Source organism: Argentina anserina, chromosome 4 (assembly GCF_933775445.1).
Source record: "Argentina anserina chromosome 4, drPotAnse1.1, whole genome shotgun sequence".
NCBI classification, from domain to species: domain Eukaryota; kingdom Viridiplantae; phylum Streptophyta; class Magnoliopsida; order Rosales; family Rosaceae; genus Argentina; species Argentina anserina.
This window is the reverse complement of record NC_065875.1, coordinates 22,737,373-22,752,667: the sequence shown is the minus strand read 5'-3', so window position 1 is coordinate 22,752,667 and position 15,295 is coordinate 22,737,373. Positions and strand designations below refer to the sequence as shown.

The window sequence follows — 15,295 nt, the reverse complement described above, 5'->3', positions numbered from 1 at the left end:
AAATACAAGTTCGGGGTGTAAATCGGCAATTTTTACCAAGTTTAGAAGGTAAATTGACTCAAATGCAAGTTCGGGGTGCAAATTGACAATTTCAGCCAAATTTAGGGTGTAAATTGGCATTTATGCCGAAGTTTTGGGCTGCTACTCCACTCTATGAGACTGACTCAACTCTCTCTATCTTGAATGGGTCTCATAACTTCTTGTTATAACCGGTTTTAATTAACATCAATCTGTTGATCTTATGAACATCATTACCCATCAGCACCGCATGATTTGTCAATATATCCTCTTACTATTTATATGAACTTCGATTCCTTTACTATTTATATGGATTGTGCTAAGAGAAAGCTCTCATAGGCTCATAGCGCGTGGAAATAAGTTTATATCATAACAGATGTATAATGCCAACCGTAAGGACAAAAGAGACTCATGAAAGTTCAAAGGCTAATCAATTATCGGAAGAAAAGAAAAGAAATAATCAAATGACCAATTATACACTAACACGTAAGAGGACAAAATTTGGGTTCTCGGAGATCGAACCTATTCCAGAACGCACCGTGATGTAAAGGGTTTCTAATGATATGCTCAAGAATAGAGTATAATTGAGAATAAAGTTGATGAGAAACTGAGATTTGTGTCATAGCTAAGGTTCCCATTGCTAATCCAACGTGAAACTAGGAAACAAGATCATTCAAATTAAGGAGATAACATCTTTTTACTTCAAAAACATGATTATGTCACTCCTTCTATTTTGTGGTTTTATTAAGAGAGCTAAAATTTATACTCCAATATTTATAAACTATACTCTAAAATCATTGAAATTTTTATTGCCCCTCTACTTATAAAATGACTGAAGTAAAAAGATGATAAATAAGTGGATGACAAACTGAGAATTTGAAGAGCGGAGTTTGTAAAAATTGGAATATAAATTTTAGCACCTTTTATTAATAATTATGGCATAAGTGATGTCATTCTGACTCTTTTAGTGGCAAAAGATTCAAACTTGACATAGTTTCTTGGTTTGGCTCGAGTCTCACTGATCCAGAGAAATTGGGGTTTAGATTCGCTAATGGTGGTGACAGATGTGTAAGGATGGATGCCGCAATCGGCGACAATCACTACTATCAAGAGGATGAGGTATGATCAGGTTTCTACTTAGGCTCGGATTTTTGGACTTGGTGTGGACTGAAAGTTGCGATGGCTCATAATTGTGATAGGTTTATGGACCTATTATCAAATTGCAAGTGGTACCCCTTGCAAGGGCACCATGATCGCTTGCTTAGATCTCTTTGTTCTTACATAAAAAAGATAAATCATTAAATCCTGCTATATTCTAGGTATTAATATGTTATACCCTATTTTAGGTCCGTAGGTGACTGCAATACCTTATATAGGAGTTTAATAAGATGTTTGACTTTTAATTATTTGTTATAGAAGAATGTAATACGCATCATAATAAGGAGAAACATCATTTGTATTCATTAATAAAAGAACATTTATATATGTATTACATTGAGTATCCTGTAAATTCAGAGATTATATATCTTTCGTTATCTAGATTAACTTATACTAATTAAGACAAGATACACCTGAAGATTACAGAAAGTAATCCTCCTACAACACTCCCCCTTATATCGTGATCCTAATGTGTCATGGTGCATAATCGTTGTCTCGGTAGAAACTTTGCTAAGCAAAACAAAAACCTCTTAGGTAAAATAAAAAACTTGGTCGAAGGAAAAAAGATCATAACACACTAATTACAGTTGAAGATAACATCTGGAATAGACACCTCATGAAGTCTACAAAACAACTCCCCCTGATCGGTAACTCAATCTCAGAATTTAGATAGATAGCATGTACAAACGTTTTTTCATATTCTTCAAAAGTAGTAATTAATCAATGATTTGAATATGAAATCTCGCTAAATATTCTTAAATCAAACATGTACACTTATCTGTGCATGGATCAAAAGGAAAATAATTGCATAACAACTCAAAATAAGAATTTACAATGAAAAATAGATTCACGCGTGGTATGATCTTCACGCACTTAAACAGTCATAACTTCTTCAATATAATAGGTATGGATGAATTGTAAAACGTTATGGAAAATACACATGTAGATTCCTAGTGATATATGGTCCACAATCTAGTTTGTTATGAGATGATCACAAAGCTTAGTCAAAGTTGACTCAACTGCAGGTTTCGGACATATCCGTCTTATTTTACTAAAACAACTATAACTCACTCCATATAATAGATATGATCAAATGGTCGGAGTCCTTGGAAAGTAAACACAGATCTTTCTAATGGTACCAAAATCACCAATTCCCAATGAGGAGCTGCCCTATAGATCCCGTGGAAGTTGACCTATAAATCTTAGTATATTATGACATCGCTTCATTAAAGTATTTTTTATGTTGGGATATAAGATTTGACGTCAAAATATGTTGTGATCAAGCATTGACATTATGTGTGGGCGCATTTAGCCATCATCTTGGCTTCTACAAGTTTAAACCGAATGAGATGTCGAGTCAAGTATATTACAGGCATACACATATCGTACTTATATATGAAGAGTTTCATATCTTAAGATTTGACGTCGCTCATACGGCGGAAACATGTCTTCTCATGTCTTCGACTAATTCATGGAATACTTGTAGGCATTAGTTTAATGTCTTTAATGCTTTTAGCCAACCGATGAATAACATCATCAATAACGGTTATCACTTCATCACTTTCAAAACCTAGTATTCTCAAGATCATTTCATTCTTAAGTATAGTTGCATGTAATATTGCTATCCCCAGACCCATATGGGTAAATTACTTATGCGTAACTCGGGCCCTAGCTATAAGCTGTAACTGCTTAATTGTTGCTCATGCTCATCTATTTTGCAGAATGAACATGTGATTGTGGGATGTTCAATATCTATGCAATGCAATAATCTTTGAAAGTCTTCGAAGTAAATACTCTTGCATAATCCAGTCAAAAAGATTTGATTGGATGGTCAAGGTGGTGAGCCCTGAGTTTTAAGCAATGAGCTTCGGAATTGCAGCATTTCGCTCTTAGTTCATCAAGAGTCCATCACATTTTCCTTCGAATATCCATACTTTAACCAAGTCATCACGCTCCGTGGTCTGGTGACAGTTGAATTAGGTTAAAACCAATCCATTATGATGTTTATCTACGTCTCTTAACTTAGTCCCAACAAAGATGATATGTGACCACAAGCTGCAAATTCAACTGTTTTAGAAACCATATAATTGACAAGGTATTATGAGAACAAACCGTCTCATATTTGATTCCATAGCGTTTTGTCAGAGAGTTTGCGCATAAGGTGAGTTTAAACTCTTCTTTTTCTCACTACGCCTAACAAATGTATAACTGATAGGATTTACATGTGTGGTGTTGACATTACCTGACCAATGACTTATCTCTTTATTCAAACTGGATCATGCGACTTTCCAGGAGACTGTAGCGGCGACATGGGTCGATCATTACCATCAATTCTTGTCGGATAACACTTTCCATATAGGCCAATCTACAATGTTGAAATTTTACTTCAACATAGTATGTATGGTTCGACACAAACTCATTCAACATCTTCATTCTCGATATCTCTATTTGGATTGGTATTGGCATTGAGGCGGCCCCCAATGATAACCATTATCTAAGAAAACAGACGAGTGAGTATCATTGATCATAGATCAAGTTCTGCCTTAACTCGCAATCAATAAGTATTATAGAATCAAGTGGTCTCTCTACACTTTCATAAAAGTCACGGCCTAGTGACATCATCTACCACATTTTTGGAGTCACCATGTCACAAAAAATATTGACTACAAGTTCATTTGTCGGACATCAATCCTTGCAGGCATAGTTGCAACATGTATATCTGATCTCGTCACTTCCATTTATAGAACTATTAGGACATGATGAGGCACAATGGGGGATAAACAACGATAGAACCAAGTCATTTAACTTGAACAAACTTGTTCTTCTCTCCCCCTAACGACGGGGAGAATGGCTCATCAAAAGTGACTAAACGAGGATCGCATGTTAAGGTCTTTATAAGCGGACATATGTGGAAGTTCATGTTTTATTTAAAGACAAAATTTAACATCAAATAACCCATCATTATGCGCTTGTGGAGGCTCAATTTGACACATAATATATATGGACAATAAACCGTTAACATAATCAATTAACAAACATGCATATTGTTAGACTTAAAACACTAACATGTGAATCGTTACAACTATAATGTCAATAATGGTGGTTTAGATGGATACCGTAAAACAAGAAATGCTACAAGCCGTAGTTTATGGTTCCATAAAAAAACTTTTGGTTTATCGTGTGAAGCATTAGACCGATCAATATATATATGGGTCCCAATATAGATCCCGGTTGAACCATGAACACATCATTAACTAATACCGAACCTCTGTTTTACATTTCCTTAAATGTTTCACTAACTTTCTGAACCCCGAATGCTACTAAATTGTAGGAACAAGTAAGCATGGGTGTTAGGAATCCAATGCTACCGGCCTCACTACCGGAACCGGTTGGAAAGATACCAAATCGGCCGGAATACTCGCCAGAGGTCAGTAATCAATTTTGTCGAGCGGTTCACCATGTTCCATGTATTTACATGGGCACAAATTTTGTGAGTGTGTAGCCTTGGATGTTAGGAATCAGTGGCCGCAAGTAGCACCCTAATATCCTACCGAAAAATAGGTGAACCGGTATTCACAATGACAAGTCTGCAATATGGAAATCCTGAAATTTTAGGCTTTTTCAACTTTTTGTCATTGTTTGGGTGCTCCATAACATCTAAGTGTTAAGGTTTGAGTTTAGCCATGATATATGTTTCACCACAATATATTTTATCCTCAAAGTGAATTATGATAAGCCAATTGTAGCTTCCATCTTATGTCTCATTCTCTTTAGCGAATGAGGGTGTATGTCACTCCTAAACTTTGCTAAAGAATAAGCTTGGAGATTGACTATAGTTAATGAAGGATCATAGAGGGGGCTTATGCACTTGTTAACGCATAGATTACATCTCTATTACTTTGGAGGAATTATATTAATCCGTATAACATCTTTGCTTAAAAAAAATAGCCTATATAAGTCACCAATTATGTATTCCTAATCATGATAACGTGAAAAAATATAGTTCATACTATTTCGACTCTTAAGATGTGTTCCGTCATTAGAAGCGATACATAAGAACTCTTTCACAATGACCTTTTAGGTGATAATAATGTTGACACAAATATTGTCTTCAAGTAGCTCATCGTCTCACCAATTTTATTCATGGTTTCCGTTGTTAATTCATCAACGTAGACAACTACTATAACAAAACTAATTTGTAGATTTAATTGCTCTCTTGATGCATAAGAGTATGTAACTTGAATCATAACGTCATAATACATTTAAACGAGAGCATTTAAATCACAATGGATTAAAATATTGTTGATACTCAAAAAAGCACAAACATGCCTTACGCATACTCCAAGCATAATAGGATAATACACATGTACATTATATTTAAAAATACAAAATTTGCATATTTATTTTGTATATTCATGTTATGCACGTGGACCCAAGTCACACATACTCTTGAGACTTACATGATTAGGTGTGGTGTGAAAGGTAACGAGAGTATATGAAACTCATTTTAGATTTCCGATTATTGTCGATTTGGACTTGGGACCAAATTTGAGGTTCAATAATCCCAATTTTTACATGGGTATGCAAAGATGAGAGAAGTTAAACCCACAAACTTAAACACAACATGTGCTTTTACCATGCAATAGTCATATTCTTCTATGCTAATCTGCTAACTCATTTAGTTTATTTTTAGCTCTAGCTAGCTAGAGCCTATTTCAAATTCAATAAGATATTTATTATTAATTATATTACTAATACTGTAATTATACAGTAAACATTTCCAAGCCTGTTACACAATTCCATATATCACGCAAGACAATATAAACCTTTCTTCGTCATTAGGTTTTTGCCTTGTTCCCTGGACTTCACTTTGTTCCTTGTAGTTCAGTTTGAGATTCAATAGTTTTATTCAAGAACTTGTATATTTACTCACCTCCTTTTGCCTATAGATAAGAGCTTTTGTTGTTGTAAATAACAACATAACTTTCAGCCAGCAACCAAACAACTTCTCAGCAGTAGAACTTCCCAGCAACAAAACACCACTTCATAATCCAACTCCAAGGAAAAACATCCCAAATTCCACAAGCAAACTTCAAGCAACAAGCCAAGCATTCCAACCCAAAACCATTTTCAAGCTCTAGACAACCTTAAGCTTAAGCATGCACCTCAAAGTCCTTCTTTCTATCATCCCTGCACCAAATTAAACCATGTCAAACCTTTGACCGCAACAAGTACCTCATCTTATGCGATTCATGTACCCACGCCACATGTCTCATTGCAAGCTCTCTTCATGTATCCTATTCATCATGAAATCCATATGAAGTTCCTGTCATTACATATATTGTCACAGCAGCAGGACAACATCACTGAGGGGAAACTTGGGGAAAACACTACAAAGCTTTTCGAAGCTTTGGACCATGTTCTTGAACTCAAAAGGGGTACAAGAGGCAATCAAGTAATTCTAAAAGCCTATGAACAAAACACCCTCTTACAAATACTAAATCCATTAATAGCTTTCTTTTAGCTATGCACTCAACGTCTCTTTAACAAATTCATAAACATGAATATAGGGACAATTAATCTTAGGTCAAGACATATAAATATCACAATACAAAGCTCGGCAAGTGCACTGATATAGTCTTGAATAGCCGTTTAACGTTACGTAAGGGTTTTAGACCCTCAAACGTCATTCACGAGTGATTTTAACATGCGAATATCATGCATACACACCACAAATCAAAATATAAGGGTCGGTGTTGCCTAGACATACCCAAAAATAGGGTTACCGGCATCACAGAAATAGAGCTAAAACAACTAGGAATTCGTGAGGAGGCCGTGGTAGGGCGGCTGTGGGGAGGGGGGGTGTTGGATGTCTATGGGCCGAGACAAGAGCTCGGCCAATTTTTGATGTCATTAGGGGTAAAACAGACCGGCAAACGGAACATCTTGGTGATACTGCGAAGACCATAACTTGTGAACCTGTTACTGTTTGACACTCCCCTAATCTTGTACGAGTGTAGTTCAATTCAAACTTTGTGAAAACATCACCATATTTTAATACAATAGGATATAAAGTGCATTACATGGTGTGTAACACTACAAATCATCACCAAAATAATGTGGAAACATGTCATAACAAGACATCAATTAATGCTTCATCATACTAAGAAACATAAATATGCTACAACAAGTATTGTCGGTTCAAAATAAATCCGAGAGCAAACGTTCATGGCTCAGAGTCCTTCGGAGTTTTGCAATATTAGTTTATAAAGTGTTGTTCAAAATCAATAGGTGATGACCCAATCCGCCAAAGATTATGGAGAACCGAAACAAATGTATAATAACAACATCAAAGATCATACAAGTGTGCATTCCGCCACACAAAGATCGTGTAAGCATGACTTATGTCATAATAAAATTGTGGGCTTATATAGGTAGTAGTATGTGATGCGTTATATTGCATTAACATATTGCTTTTGATAATGAAACCATAAATACATTGAGACATTTTCGTATGTTCGTTTACTTACACTACATGAGAATTTTATAGCCAAGAATTAGATTGAGATCTTGACCATGAACCAATTAAAAATACATCGACTAAGTAACATTAGTCATAGAAACTTAGTAATAAACGGATATGTAGTCATTCAGACTAATAACTAAAGCTTTATACTTTATTCTTTTCATTTTATAACCACAATTTATAATTGCTTTGAAATCCGTAATAGTGAGAAGATATTCTCATGTTTTTTCATATAATGAGTGTCTTATTTCAAGAACTTCTCATATCTCGCTCTTGTATATTTTACTATAATGTTTCTGTCTTTCAATGAAACAATATTGCCCCAAAAGAAATTAATCTAGACTAGGTGCATAAACACATCCAATACGATTATGCTAAATTTTAGGCGCATGTTGTGGTCAACAAGAGGGGAGATTCATTAGTATCAATACGATACAACTTCCAAGTACTAAATTGTAGGTCAAGTCCCAAAGTATGGTAACTCAATTCAATAAACCGTGACAATTTCTGTCACAATGGTATAAGTGAAAATTTATGTCGCAAATCGGTGGTATAAGCGACAATTTCCGTCGCAAACCAATGTTTTTCCTATTTTTTTCAAACATGTACTACACAGAATGGCTACGGATAGTAACAACGGCATTTCCAGCCACTCCAAAAACTCGGTACCAGAGGAAGTAAAAGAATCGGGTTGAAAAGGAAATGGAGGTTGAAGGTCCCCGATGAAAAGACAAAATTCAAAAGAATTTAAATTGCATGAAAACAACAACGTTAATTAAAAAATACTTAGTTGTTTGTCAAATATATGATTAGTTACGTCAATCATATAGATCATTAGTAAAAATAAAATAAAATTACTAATGATAAAACCACTTTTACACTTGAGTAAAATTACTATGCCCCTATTTTTACCATTTACCTGAGAGGTAAATCCTCTCAATTGTCATGGTCGGTCGGTGAGACAGACCGGGTCGAGCTAACCGTGCAGCAACGTCGTGGGTGCTCAAGGAGGGACGCCGGAATTTGGGAAGCAATGCGTCGTCGAGGTTACCTCGTGTGGCCGGAGATCTAGGTTCGAAAACCTTCAAGGCCTCTTAGATTTGAGGCGCCGTTCTGGGCTCGAGGTGCGCAGTGGAGGGACGCCGGAAGCAGCATGAGGAAGCTTCGACGAGGGTCGTTGGGTTTTGGGTTTGGGCGCAGAGGAAGTCGCGCACATGGCTGAGTTTCCGGATCGACGACGCTAGGTCTCTCGTCGCGAAATATTTTGGAGAAGAGAGGAGAGCTCGCCGGCACAGGTCAATCTCAACAGATCGGAGAAAGACAAGGGTGCCCAGAGCAATTTTTTGGGTGCCCTAGGTCAAAAATGAATTTATGTTTTTTTCTTTTTAGTTATCTTTTGCTGAATTGTATTCATGACAGAAAGAATTTTGCGTCTTCTTCTGTCGAATTATTTTCATGACATAATGATTTTTTTTAGAAATTAGGGTTCTTGACTATCAAGCACAGTGCTAGAACTACGTGCTGATAACGTATTAAAAAAAATGCGATACACATCATAATATAGAGAAACATCATCTTTATTCATTGATAATGAAGCTTTTATATAGGCGTTACAATTAATATCCGTAGATTCATGGATTATATATATTTTCTTATTTAGACTAACATATACTAATTAGGAAAAGATACACCGGAAGATTACGGAGAGTAATTCTCTTACAACATTGTTAGTTTTGTAGGTAAGTAAATGTGCTAAATTTTAATGAAGGTTAACAGATATTTGTATGGATGTTTAGGTCATATTGATATATTGAACGCAAGACAACTTATAATGTACATGTCTTTGATTAAAATATAAGTCAATGAAATTATATTTTTCTCCAATAAAAAAAAACAACAAGCAAGGTTACACACATATTGAACTGCTGATCGCATAGGTATTCATCCCATTTCCAAGAGTAACATACTAACATCTAAAAACATATATGGTGTATAAGTACCATCAATTCTTTCAGGCAGTAAACTTTTACTCCCACTTTACGGTCCACACTTCGTTACTAATTTTCCAAAGTATAACGGGGTTAAAATGTATAATTAGGCATGGGACTGCTGTATTTTCCAGAAGTGTAAAATAGCCAAGTGGGAGAAGAAATCAGAAGCAGATCTCTCCATATATGCCTCTGCAAGTTTGTAGGCCCTTCAGTCACAAACAGACAGTGAGCATTTGAATATGAAATTGAAGGGGCACATATCGACGAGTGTTGCATGTTACGACCTACGATTCCCTTTCTTTTGTGCATGTTACCTCTAGACTTTATTTGCTCTCGGTCAGCTGTCTATTTGATTCAGAAGAGACGTCAAACTCCGAGCTCCTGAACAAGGGACATATCTCGGTTTTTTTATACTAGTCTCGTACTTGTGATTTACGTGTTTTGATCATAAGGTTTGTAAAATTTTATTTGAAATATATTTTTAAAAGTTAGTAATTATGTTTCCTACAAATGATAGTTTTGGTAAAATACATTAGTGAAATATGTGTTCTTTTATAATATTAGCATTCTATTTATGTATGAGAATACAATTATGGAGGGGTAAATTTGACGGTTCACAATTTGGTGAAACTTTTAAGTGCTCGTTTTATAGTAGTAGAGATGAGAAAATATTATAAGCTTACAAACAACTAGGGGTGTAAATGAGCTTAGCCGAATACTAAGTTGTTCATGTTTGGTTCATTTTCGTTCGATCGAGTTCGATCCGGGCCAAAATTTGATTTTTATTTTCCATGTTCAAGCTCAGCTTAGCTTGAACAAGCTCGAGCTAGGTTAGGGCCAGCTCATTTTATTAGATGAGATCGGAGTCTAATTGAGAATGTTTGTATAATACGAAATTAAAATTTTAAATTTAGAAATTAAAAAGAAAACCTAAAATCTAACGTCATTGCATCACACAAAATCATTTTTATTTGTAATAAACTGAAAATAACAAATCAAACTTGTTATAGAACTTAAAGTCTTAACTAATTATTCTTGAAAAAAATATTTAAGCTCTTTCGAACTAATATTATATTTTTAATATTATTTCTTATATAAAAGTTATATTTTTTAAGATAAAAATTAAGTTTTCTATATACTATAAAAGTTAATAAGTCAAACTTAATTAATAAACGAGCTGAGCTTTTAATAAGTCTGAGCTAGCTCGCGAGCTAAACGAGTTGAACGAGCTAAATACTTGTTGTTCAAGCTCGGCTCATTTTCAAGGTCGGGCTAAATATTGAGCTCAAACTCGGCTCATTTAACTTTACGAACTCGAGCCAAACGGACTAAAAACGAACCAAACATGAGTCGAATACAAACGGATCGAGTCTAGTTACAGCCCTACGAACAACTAACAAGCTAATTAGAGTGGTGAAGTTGAATTCGAGTAAATATCAGTTAACCTAGAGACTCCAAAGTCCAAATTATAACTCTTCCTCCCACTAGGGAGAGCGAGATTTTTTCAGTCCTTTCAATTTGGGCACCTTGCTTGTCAAAGCGCGGGAATTTAGCAAAGATGCGAGGACCAGTTAACTTAACATGTGATAAGATTTCAAAAGGAAGAAAACTATTTGAATGCGTTCATATACTCGCCACGAAGCCATGAATTGTTCCCCAGCTTAGTAGTGCATTTACTTTTGGTAAAATATTTTAGAGGTTCGAAGCCAAGCTATTGCGAAGCTACCATTAATATCATCGATGAAAAGTTTTCAATCTTATCCTACACAAATGTAACTGCCTCACCACAAGAAGAAATTCTCACAATTTCTTTTAAAGAGGACAATTCAGATCTAACAACATCATGTAGATTCTATTGCAAGGAAGTTATATGGGAGGCTCAATGTCTCCCAAGTTCCACTTAGATCAATGGTGTAGTAGTTTTACAGTCTTGTAGTATTTTTTTTGTTTTCATGTCAAAAAATTCTTTGTAAGTCCAAAAAAGGAAAAAAAAATCAAAAATTCATGGCTCAATGCATTTCTGATAAGAAAAAAGATATAAAAAAAATGACATTTCATAATTTCACCATCATGTCCGTTTGCCAAAGAAAGGTAACGGCCTAATGGGCTATATAGAGTTTCTTTGAGGCCTTATTTGGCAAAGAATTTTCTAGTACCTTTTTTTTAATGGGCTACCAAATTTCTTCCAATTTTTTCCTCATTTTTCGTGGGCTAGAACTACGAAGAGATTCTGTCGTATCTCATAAAAGGCCCCCGACATATCCGTCAGGAGGCTTAGATCTCTCTTTCCACACCCAGCATGGGAAGCTGCCGTCACTTATCAGTTATCACTTATCTCCAGCCAAGAGCAGAGTGCATGGTTCTCATTATCTCCCACTCTTCCTCTGCAATAATTGTGACCTGGATATGAGTGTAAAACTTATTTGCTTTGGGAAATTTTGTGAGTTTCTGATTTTGGTAGAGGTAGCCATGCATTCGCAAGTTTACTTTCATTCTGTCGCAATCGATTGAAGTTACAGCAACCAGAAAAATAAAAAATCTTAGCCTCAGCAGAACCCAACGGCTAAAAATCTAAGCCTCACAAACATTACGAACTTCAGGAAAATAATACCTAAGCTTCTGATAAGATATGGGTGCATGCCAGGTGGCATAACCAATGGAGTGCAAGAGATAAGGCTGTGGATTCAATTTTCCCCATATATGTGGCCCTGGAGTTGTAATGTCACCCCGAGCATGATCCAATGGCGGATAGATGCTCAAGAACCAGTAGATGGGGTTGAAACCATTGGATGGGAGTTTTGGACTGTAGAATTGAGGTTTCTACTATATATAGAAAGAAGCAGGGAATACTGGCAAGTCCTCATAAACTTAGCTGAGAAGAAGAAGAAGAGAACTAAGGTAGAGAGGAAAAAATGGCTTCCTCTATGATGTCCTCAGCAACAGTTGCCTCAGTGAACCGTGCCCCTGTTCAGGCTAACATGGTTGCACCCTTCAACGGGCTCAAGTCGGTCTCAGCCTTCCCTGTGACCCGCAAGGCCAACGATATCACCTCTATCACCAGCAACGGTGGAAGAGTCCAGTGTATGAAGGTACAAATAGCTAGCTCAACCCTAATTAGAAACTTTGAGTTGTTTTAGAGTTCAATGATATGTGGAGTTATAGTAGTTAACTAAATTTTGGGTTGATGAATGCAGGTGTGGCCAACAGTTGGTATGAAGAAGTTTGAGACCCTCTCTTACCTTCCTCCTCTAACCATCGAGCAATTGTCCAAGGAAGTGGAGTACCTTCTCAAAAACAAATGGGTTCCATGCTTGGAATTTGAGTTGGAGGTAACTAAAATATGTTATAAACTATTGAAATGATTGGATGTCACACTTGTTAAGATGGAGCTCATAGTAACTATAGATAACCAATGTTAATTAAAACTAGTAATAGAGATATTCAAAATAGTTTAATTGTGTAGGAATGAGGATCACCATCTCCTATTGTTTCAAAAGCACCAGATCTTACATGTGTATTGATACATCGACTTGTTTTTCTAGAATTTTTTTTTCAAAGGACTTTTGCTTGTAAATTTTGTTGTTTGAGGTTAATATAGACCGACTTAAACTCATTTCGGTGTCGATGGATGTGATGTAGAATGGTTTCGTCACCCGTGAGTACAACAGCTCCCCCGGGTACTATGACGGACGTTACTGGACAATGTGGAAGCTCCCCATGTTCGGATGCACCGACGCTACACAGGTTATTGCTGAGCTCGAAGAGTGCAAGAAGACCTACCCCAATGCCTTCATCAGGATCATCGGATTCGACAACGTTCGCCAAGTACAGTGCATTAGTTTCATTGCCCACCATCCATGAAGCTACTAAGTTCCAAGCCCACATTCATGATGCTAAACCTATCATTTATGGCTTTCGACTTGCAATTACTGTAATAACGTGCTAGAGTCTGCTGTGTATCATTCGTTTTGTAGCTTTTCCTTCTCTCTTTTTTCCCTGTTTCCCTTCTGTAATCGTCTGTTTACTCTTCTGATTTTCTTCCGAAAACAGAGGTCAGGGAGTGAATTTGTTGTTCATGAACTTCCCCATATATGTAATAAAATAATTTCCATCGGATATTTGTTGTCTCGAAGTTTGCATAATTGCATGCATAGAACTACGTACGATACAATTAGGCTAACATATGTGTTTGCAGGCTGGCTTATGGTGTTTGCAGGCTGGCCTTTCAATTTATAATTAGTGGCCTTAGTATTCAGTCTGCTCATATGCAAGCACCATAACTCCAACTATTATACATCCACAAACTAGCTTTACTTACTACGAAAAAAACTTCTTATACAGAAGCAGAATTATTGATCTGATAACCTTTCAAATCTATCAATTACAATTGTCACTCTCATCTGTTTGGAATTGAAATCTCCTTGCTGGTGGTCCTTAATCCCCAAATATCATCGTCCCAAACCCCATGGCCATGTTCACTAAACAATCCATAGTGTGCTTCACCCATCAACTCCACATCCCACAACGGCGACCAAATTGATCCCCATGACATTTGCTCATCCAACCAAACTGAACCACGACTACACGAGTAACTCTCATCCTCCACCACCGACGCGACAGTCGCCACCGCAACCTGAGCCGCCACCATTTGATCATATCCAGCATCAATACTCACATTCTCCGCCTTGATCACCGCCTCTTCTTTCACCTTGGCAGCGGCTCTCGTCTTGTGCTTCTTGCTTGGGATTGACATCGTCGCACCTTCAACCTTTGGGGCTTCCACGGAAGCACCACCAACATGATCCACACGTCTCTGCCTCTTCATTGATGCCATCGGACTTTTCTTTCGTAAGAGTTCTGTTTGCTCCGAAAGAAAGCTGGTTATTATAGAAGAAGAGGCTAGCTCGGTGAGCTAACTTGGGGAATGAGACGGCAAGAAGTGAAGAAGATACTGACGATTTCAAATCATATATATAGAGGGGTCGACCGTCGACGACGGTTGTTATAGTATTTAGGGATAGTTGTTTGATTAGAAATGAGAGCCTGGGGGCAGCGATAGAGTGGTTCACGTGCTTTTGCCTTGTCGTTTTCGAAGCGTAAATCCTAAGATTGAACCAAAAGAGCAACTAGTGGCACTTCTTTATTAAATTTCCAAAGGACAATTGGGCAACTAGCGGAAGGCAATGTCGACGAGAACCAGTTTGGTTAGTTCATTCATTCACTTGTCTTTTTTGTTAAAGGGGATCAAGTTCAGTGTATTTTCATTGTGCAAAAATCAGGCGGTTTTTAATTATTCGAGAGGCAAAAATCAACCTTGACATAATCTCCCGTTTGTGAGTCGGATAATAGACTAGCTAGTTATAGCATTTCAGGTAATTATATGTTTAAACATAATGCTAAAAAGAATTGTGAAATTTAAAGCGAAACTATGTGATTGATGACTAGTGCATGTCTCTTTCATTTTATCAAGAGTTCAAGACTTACACTAAATCAACCTCATTAAGTACGGTGTTATAAAAGGTATATGTTTAAACTGTGGTTTGATTTGTTAAGTCACTTTATCATATTGCGGTCCTTAGTTCAAACATCACAAACATATGTA

General features: G+C 36.5%; 2 protein-coding genes across 2 annotated transcripts; one reads left to right on the top strand and one right to left on the bottom strand.

The window, feature by feature from the left end:
* The first annotated feature begins 12,534 nt into the window (after window positions 1-12,534).
* On the top strand, window positions 12,535-13,809 carry LOC126791989 (ribulose bisphosphate carboxylase small subunit, chloroplastic 1-like). Its single transcript, XM_050518499.1, has 3 exons — window positions 12,535-12,782; window positions 12,888-13,022; window positions 13,333-13,809. Exons 1-3 carry the CDS (start codon window positions 12,606-12,608, stop codon window positions 13,552-13,554), a joined length of 534 nt encoding a protein of 177 aa, XP_050374456.1. The 5' UTR covers window positions 12,535-12,605; the 3' UTR covers window positions 13,555-13,809.
* A 214-nt stretch (window positions 13,810-14,023) lies between these two features.
* LOC126791995 (uncharacterized) lies at window positions 14,024-14,665 on the bottom strand. The gene has a single exon (XM_050518507.1). The coding sequence runs from the start codon at window positions 14,525-14,527 to the stop codon at window positions 14,090-14,092; it is 438 nt and encodes a 145-aa protein (XP_050374464.1). The 5' UTR covers window positions 14,528-14,665; the 3' UTR covers window positions 14,024-14,089.
* Between the last annotated feature and the right edge of the window lie 630 nt (window positions 14,666-15,295).